Source organism: Fringilla coelebs, assembly GCF_963513975.1.
Source record: "Fringilla coelebs genome assembly, chromosome: 3".
In the NCBI taxonomy this organism is placed as follows: Eukaryota; Metazoa; Chordata; class Aves; order Passeriformes; family Fringillidae; genus Fringilla; species Fringilla coelebs.
The window spans coordinates 70,309,648-70,318,621 of record NC_140030.1 but is presented as its reverse complement, the minus strand read 5'-3'; the positions used below and the strand labels follow the sequence as shown (position 1 = coordinate 70,318,621).

Here is an 8,974-nt window from a genome sequence, read left to right as displayed (position 1 = left end):
CATACATGTGGAATGACAAATGAAAATGTTGCCATGGTGATCAGAGCAGTTACCAAATCATGTACGCTGTAGGAAGGATTCCCTAAAGAACCTTATTAAGCATTTTGTTGCTCTTTTAAAATAAATATTTTCAGAAAGCCTTTTTTAATTTTGCTGTCAATGAAATAACTACTCCGTTAGCTAAACCCTATTTCTCTATCCTCAAAATAAAAACACACCAAACATTAAGAAATATTTTTGTTAAAAGTTAGGAATGGGATTCTTAAGCTGAAAACATTGAAATGGGAACCAAGGATGAGCCTACCAAAAATAAGACCTATTCAAGACACTTGAATGTTTTTCAGCATAGGTATGTCAAGCCTGCTAAGATACTGATGTCTCCAGCTGCCCAGTTCAAAAACCAAATCTTTGAATGAAAGACACCCCAAAAGCCTATTGGTTAAAATGAACATGGTTATGTAGGGGTTTTTACAATAACATGGCATGTGAGACATGAGGTGAGTTCTGCCAGCAGCAGAAGCACCATCCAAAGCCCCCTAGCCTGTTCAGACTAGTAGTGATCACAGTCGGATGAGGCCCATTATCCAAGCCAAATAGCAAAGAAAACAAAACCTGTACAATGCAGACATCTTGTATTTCCACTGCACAAAACAGTACAACAGACATCAATGGAAATTGCTAAAAATAAGCTGGAGAAGGTACATGCACTCTGGGGGGAATGCACGTGGCTTTGTTCACCAAGCAGCCCTTTTCAGCATCTAAATTCAGCATTTAAGAATACCCCAAGGCCCTCAATTCCACAGCTAGTTTTTTGCCTTGCAGGTATTTAAGATGTTTATGGAATACAAGTTTGTGCAGAGGGAGGGAGGAAGCTTGATCTCTTATGGCTGGCTGTTCAGAGTCTCAGCTCAGACTGATGCAGTTTTCCAACAAAATTGTCTCCTGCCTTATGGGGCTGGCTGATACACTGTACATATCAGCTACTGCACTGAGACAACTGTCCTAATGCATCAGATTGAAAAAGGGCTTTCTTTTTTTTTTTTTTAAATAAGGAGAAGAAGAAGAACAACAAAAAGTCTCTAAAGTAACAGTTGCTTACATCAGGTGCCTTGTACGAGCTCAATTTTACTTCATGAAGAAGGCGGTCTTATTTCACACCTCATTCTTTTCCTCTCACTACACTTTAAAGTAGAAACAAAAAAAAACATCCCAGAACCTCCACAAATTACTTGCTGACAACTTAACTAATCTGTGGCGACAAAATGTACAAACATAGTGGCTGTCAACAGCACAGTGGTCTCGCTGCATATCCTAGAACAACATTTATTTACCATTACTCTACATCCCCATAAAGTCCTACTCTCATGGGCAAAAGCATGCAAAAGCATGGGCTGCTCAGAAAATGTAATTCCCCCTCCCTGTGCTGTTCAGGGCAGTTTTACACCTCCCACTAAAACCCTCAGGAACACTTACTGCACAGTTCAGTTTACTTTCTAAATAATTTAAATCATTATCATTCAAAATAAGATACATGCAACCACATTTTTCTGCATTTTTATTGATGCAATCCTGATGTGTAACTATACATCTTCATTCTGCTGGTAGCTACAATGGCACTTTACTAGGATTGTTTTTACTAGGATTGTTTTTACTAGGATTGTCAAGAAAAAACAGTCTTCAGAAAACATATTTATAGACACCACTTACTGTATAAGACCAATCACTCTAAACATTGTAAATCACTGGGACTTTTTCCTAAATAGTGCTACTTGAGTACTACTCTCTTTAGATAGAAATTTGTAAAGGCAATTCAATTGAATTCACCTTCCAAAGAAAATAAGAATGTTAAAACTAGCTTCAAGAATTGACATGACTCATTTAGATCCCAGAAAAATCTATTACTGGCAAAGATCTCTACAATTTGATACTGTACTTGGTATTTTCACTAAGACCAAAAGAATGTTTATGAAGTACTGAAATTAAACTTGTACATTGTTCTGAAAGATAAGCATTACCTTGAATTTTTCTTTTTTAATTTTTTTTTTAATTTTAGGGGGGTTTTTTAGCCAAAATTGAACTACCTTCCAAAAATATTGTAGTTATGGGGTAAGTGTTGACATCTGAGGAAAAAAATGCTAAAAGCATGCAACACTGATACCAAGTTTTAGCAGATGACATTTTTAATTGAAAACTGACTCAAAGGATAGTACAAAAGAGTTTCTTCTCCCTAAAGGGATTTTCAGATGCAGGTACAGGAATAATAAGGGGATCTTCTCCAATGTGTGCATCACAATATGCCAATAAATCTGCTGCAGCCTTGGATACCTAATAGAAGAGAAGAGAGAACTACTGTAACATTTAATTCTGAACCAATCTGAATTGCATAAATATTTTTCACAGAACAAATGATAACGGAAGCTATCGTAAAACAGGGAGTAGATTGCTTTATCCTTTAAATATTAGACACATCTCTCGATTTGCTCTTCCCAGGCCTAGTAATCCTTACACACATTTTATCTAACATAGTGACATAGATGGTATTGATCAATATCATCCACATTGAGCTGTTCCTCTGCATCAGAAGGAGGTCAGGAGCACATAGTCATTAAAACATTTATATGTTAACCACCCATAAGCAATAAGGATTCTCCTTGAAGTGTCTCCTTCTGTAGAGAAAGCTGCTTCAGCTCTTACTCCCACTCATTGGTTTTAAGGTTTTCCACACACACTCTCCCTACCCTCTGCTCCTCTGGTTGCAAAATAAAAAGTTTTTTAAGCACATGACCATGGGATTAAAAAGAAATAATAAATCAGGAACAAAACTTGAACCCCATGTGTCATACCTCTTATTTAACTTAAATGCTGCTCTTTTCAATGAAGCAAGACTAATGTCTTCTGCTTAGTAAATTACTGTAAGTAGTCCTTATTCACAGCATTCATTTAAATTTGAGCGCTACCTTAATATTTTTAAACATAATATTTTTATACTTCTAAAAGAAACAATTCTCAAGTCTCCAAATTCAGAAGATGGGTTTATGCTTACTGAAAAGTCTATAAAAATACAAATACATACAAAAATGTAGCAATGTGTTGAATATTTGCAATGCAAGCTATTTTGCAGTAAATGAAAAATGGAATATTAAACCTTGTAATTTTTGCAGCTTTGTGCCATAATAATATTGGTGGCAGTAGGCCATAGTGACTCAATTTTTTTCAAGAATTTAGAAAGTATATACAGGTTTTTTTTGTTCTGATGAGTCAGTAAGATATTCACAGCTATCTGTATCTCTTTGCTTTGGTGAATTATTGCATTTTCAATATTCTGATAGTTGAGAAAATGAATTCTGAAGTCTTTACAAAGAAGTCTTTTCTCTGAGCACTGTGACAGCTTGTCCCTCATCAAACACTGGAGTTAGCATGTTTGCACAACAGAATGAAGAGAAGAAACAAATTCCATTTCTGGTATTTTTCTAGCAGGTGTGTCCCCAGTGTTTGCTTTAAGCTTCCCCACGCCCTGCTCGCTTTGACACGAACCCAGCCTATTGTAGGCTTCAGATTAGATCTGTGAAGTCAAGGGGTATTGAATCAGAATTTGCATGAAATTTGAATGAACTTCTGAAGACGGTTACAGACTTTATTTCTTTATTTTCTTTATTTTTTATTTCTGTATGTCTTTGTAGAATGCTTAAACCTACAGAGAACCTGTGGTTGGTACCCCAGTATAGACTATCCCCCTAATGGAGGAAATAAGAGTGTTAAGGTTATTTAAAATCAGTTTGTCTTTGAATTGGCCTGTAAGACAAAAAGGTGGCAGAGACACTACATATGAAGAGAAGGCTGCTGGGCACAGGTGAAACAGAAAAATTAAAAAATCAGAAGAGAGATTCACAACGACCACTGCTTCTCAAGAAAGAAGCAGGTAAAACAAAAATATATTGAAAGTTATAGACCTAAAACTACAAAGGATTTGAATTATTTTCCTGTAATGATCTTGTTCGTTTCATGCCTGGATAAGCAACATCAGCCCAAGTATATTGTTTTTCATTCAATGGAATAGAAGTACAATTTCAGACCACATTCTTAGGAGGGAGAAACCCAATAATATAATTTCCTGTTTCTCTACATATTACTGTGCTTTGATGTAGTATAACCAAAAAAAAAAGGATGTTTCACTAGGAAAAGCTCAGCATACATTTTTGTATCTAGCTTGTCCTGTAATGCTGGTAAGAATGTTGTGAAGCAGAGTAACACATTCACAGAATCATCTGGGCTGGAGAAGACCTTTGGAATGATCAAGTCCGGCCTTTGACCTAACGCTACCTTGTCAACTAGACCATAGCACTTGGTGCCACATCCAGTCTCTTCTTAACTCCAGGGATAGCAACTCCACCACCCCCCTGAGCACCCCACTCCGATGCCCCATCACCCCTTTCTGTGAAGAGAAACCCTTCCTTCAATGTCATACTGTTTGAGTTACATTTTAGTTTGCTTTTAAACAAACCATAGTACAATTTATTTAAAAACCAACCTGCAACAAGAAACTGATCTTTGTCACAAACTAAACCTGCACTAGACCATGTATTTTCATCCTTTAAACAAATAAAAGGTTTTGAGAGGAAAAATCCTCCCACTGGGATTACAGTAATCATAAAAAAAAGTGAATTATAACCATTTCTTCACTAAAAGTAGAGTAACTTAGGCCTGCACAGTGGAATAATGACCATTCACAACAGGGAGTTAAATGAGCTGATCACAGTCCAGGAGCAATGAAAACACGAGTTCCTGCGGCTGCGAGCGGCATCGGCAAAGCCAGACTTGTGGCCCAAATGAGAGCAAAATACAATACTGCCTCCAGCAAGTTTCCTGCTCAGTATCATTATTGGGAAGAGCAGTGGTGGAAGGCCTGTGCCCTGAGCATGGCACCAAGGCTCTGGCAGGGATGGCTGCTTTGGTACAGACAGCACCCAGAGGTGCCCCGCGGCCAGGGCTGCGGGCTGTGCTGCACACACCGATGTGCTGAGCGTCCCATTGTGCCGTGGGAGGAGTGGAATGGAGCCCAGTCTATCCTAGCTGGTACTCGCCTTTGGGGTTATTTGTAGCTGAATGTTGTTGGACAGCTGCAAAATAGCTTTTCCTAAGAATTAAAATAAATGCATGGGATTTGAATATTCAAATGAAGCGAACACATTTATCATGTCAGCTTTCCTACGCAATACGGCTTGGTCTGCAAATTCAAAGTAATTTATACATATTGTAGAAGTGGCTAAAGAAAAAAAATCAGACTCCAGTTTGATTGATGAATTCTATCAGAAAGTTAACATCTCCTTTTAAAAAAATCTTCTCAGGTGTATGGATTAAAAGATGGAGTATATAGGCATCACACTGATCTCACATTTTTGTAGAATTACTTCTACCCTCACAAAAAACATATCTGGTCATCAAATTAACAATAGGGAAAAAAATCCAACAAATCACTCAACCTGATGCTTTAAAGAATTAGTCTCAGGAGGACTATGAAATTTTACCATTATATTTCAGAATAGCAGAGGTGATAAAAACTGCCAGAGTTAGTACATCCTGTTAGCTGCACTAATAATTATAAGCTTCAGTGACAGGGCAAAATGCTACAATTACAATGTCTTTGCCTTGTCATGGATTGTGACTAATTGCCATCCCTGCTACAACACCCACTCTGCTTATCCGTTACATCTAAAACAAAGACATTCACACACATTTATTGGCATTCTCACTATTGTCTCCCAACACTATTCAGGACCAGTTAAGAATACTTCCTATCTTCCTTAGGAAAAAGAAAATTGAATGATAACTGATATGCCAAGGGTCTTAAATGTCAGAGGACTCTTGCTTTTCTGCTTGCAAAGAGAAGATTAACTAGTGCTTTATTCTGAGGACAACTCTGATAAACTCCAACACTAACTTTGCTTTCTCAATTTTGCTGCTAGCATCTTTAGAAGATACATTATTCTACTAGTCATGAGGCCACTGTTCACCTGATTTACTTTGGTGTTTCCTAGTTTGGAATCTGCGTTTCCAGCTTCCTACTTACTTCTCCTTTATAACTCTAGCTGTTCCTTTGCCAGGTAAGACAGGTTCAGTTATCATCCTTCTGGCATTCTTATGGTTTATAAAAAAACCCACAGTAATCCTCCTTCCAACTACCAATCAATACACCAATAACTCCATCCTCCTCTTTCGAGTGTCCTGCTTCTTTTACACCTCAGCAGCGAGTTGTCTTTGTGGAACCTCAGAACACAGCCCTTCTTTGCTGCTCTGACTGGCTAGAGGACTTAACAGGACTTCTTAAATTAGTTGAAAAATTCAGAACATAGTGGGGAGTCAGCATCTATCAACATACTTTTAACTACAGCATTTTAATTGAGTAGACCCAATTCTTGCTGATTATGGCAGCTACTGTGTATTGGAAACAAAGTGCCTCTGTATAGAAAAATAAACTGGAACTTCTGATTTTCCCAGTCAATAGCACAGGCACCTCTTCCATGTTAGCAGAGTGGTCTTGGCTATTGGGGCAATAACAACTTGGCTATGGCTATTTGCAAAAGAGGGTATAATTAAATTATCTGCAAAGCCCCAATCTTTTATTAAATGTCTAACTAGTTTAATCAGATGCAAAATACTAGGAAAAAAAGGAAGTAAGTTCATTTATCTACCTTTAGAGTAATGCTCTGAGAACTCAAAATCCCCTGTTGTAACCACTGGAAGGTCTCTTGGTAAAATTTGACTGTGCTGAAACACACACTTAACTGATTGAAGATTAAAGAGCTAAGCAGATTTTGAAGGAATAAAAAGCCCATCAACCACTTCTCACAATCCCTCATATGATTATTCAGAGAAATTCCAGAAATTAAGGCAATTTGAAAACTTATATTTGTTTTATGTTAGTGTTGGAGCCCTCATAATTCTGAAACATGCCAGATTTTCTTTGGTGTGTTTTTGGTCCCAGGCTGTTTCAAAAAGTGAAATAATTGCACTTTCAAGCTACCTGTTTTTTAGGTCTGCCACATTTGTAATAACAGTGTTCATTTTAATTAAACTGACTGTAAAATAACCTATGTTTTTCTTGCAGCTATGTCTTTCTTGCACATGTAATTAAGAATGTTATACACCTAACTAATGGAGCTATTTGCAAAACTGACCTAATGATGTGGACATGACAGTTACCACTGCATACGAGGAAGCAAGTTTAGGGCAATCTACTAAGAATCAACAATTTCAAATGCCAGTAAACTGGGCCGTATCTTTCCAACCCTTTCCTCCGCCGCCCACACCCTCCCTTGTCAGTTCTGTTCATGCAGCTGCAATATGACCTGAGCTGGGACTAACCAAGGCAGACCTTCTTGTACTGCAGGAAGCAAACACCTGTCCCCATGAACAGGTTATGTGATGAATTTGTGACATGCTACGAAATAGAGAAACTACTTTTGCAAATCCAGTGGTCTTACAAGACATAGCTGAAAGCTGCCACAAAACACAGTGACTGAAATGTCTTTTTTCATATGAGCAAGACTGACCACTCATGTGAATTGTACTAACATTTCTGAATTATAAATATTACTTCTCCAGCTGGTGAGTCTGTGATCTGAGACTATTTTAAAAATCATAACTCTGTACTACTGTCCCCATGCTGACTACATGCAGACTTTCAGCACACAGGATGGATGGACAAACAGACTGAGTTAAGACTACATGAAGATTTCAATGTACAACATTTTAAAATTGTCCTACTGACTTAATAATGTCAGTTACAGTTTGTAACAACTCAGTTACAGTTGTTTGTAGAGAACTGGGTAATTTCAGTGCATTACTTTTTAAAGATGGAAAGACTAAAAACTTCTTCCTTGTAAGGATTGGGTTTTTTATAGAAATAATTATTCTCTATTTTCAGAGGAAGAGAGCAAAAGAAATGAGCATTGCTTTCTTAAAAAGTTCTATGGCATTTTTAGCTTCTAGGTGCTTGATATTTCACAAAATTTTAGCCTAGTGGAAAGTAGAATGACATACAAGAATAATCCACAGGATTTTTTGGTTTAAAAAACTGAAAAGCTCTGTTAATAGTGCCTTTAATGATAATATTTAATCCACAAGAGGCATGATGAAACCAAATCTTCACATACAACGTTATCAAGTGTGAAGAATCATAACTGCACACTGCAATCGTACACAATTTTTGCACAATGACGTCTGCACTGAAACAAAGCAAAGCAATTCAGCTTGTCTCATCATTATTCAAAAATTTTGCAGTATCTTTAAGACTTATTCCAATTCTTAAAGGAGGAAAACCAAGAGACCATAGCTGCACTTATATTCAGCTACAAGTGACAAAGGCCACCTATGCACCTACCAGTTGATTTTAAACTTTTCACAAAACACCACTTTTGACAAATGTAACAGATACTCACACAGAAGCAGACTTGAAGCCAGGCTTTGGAAATCTCTACAGTAGAACCTATGAGTTGGTATGTAACTCACAGTACTGAAGATTGTTTTACTGCTCAACACAGATTCTTGATTTCTGCATTATTAAGGGCATGCTGTTCCACAGACTAGTCAGTGAATTCAAAATATCAACAATAAGTCTAAGATTACCTTTATTCTATCCATGTATGCTTCCATTTTTAATTGCTCCACAGCTTTCCTGGCTTGAGAAATACTGGTTGTACTGTTTGACACTAGTTCCTTCATTTTGTTTTTCCTGGAAGAGATGAAGTTGAGACCATTTAAAGAACAGGAAGCAAATGCAGCAATCACTGAGAGGACAGTTATCTGAACTCTGACCAACCCTTGCCCACCACATCAACACTGCCAGGCTGTTGGTCACGAATACAAAGCAGACACCATTTATTTCCCTGCTCCAGCTCCATGGCACTTTATTGCATTACATATTTGCATCCCCGATCATCAGCATTCCGCCTGAATCCTGCAAATGACACACAAA

General features: G+C 37.5%; 1 protein-coding gene across 1 annotated transcript; it reads right to left on the bottom strand.

Annotated features, from left to right (window-relative positions):
- Positions 1-2,196: 2,196 nt before the first annotated feature.
- GNG4 (G protein subunit gamma 4) lies at positions 2,197-8,730 on the bottom strand (the record flags this gene model as incomplete). Its single annotated transcript, XM_084202562.1, has 2 exons — positions 8,626-8,730; positions 2,197-2,325 (listed from the first exon to the last, which is right to left on the bottom strand). The coding sequence occupies exons 1-2, from the start codon at positions 8,719-8,721 to the stop codon at positions 2,197-2,199; spliced, it is 225 nt and encodes a 74-aa protein (XP_084058688.1). The 5' UTR covers positions 8,722-8,730.
- Between the last annotated feature and the right edge of the window lie 244 nt (positions 8,731-8,974).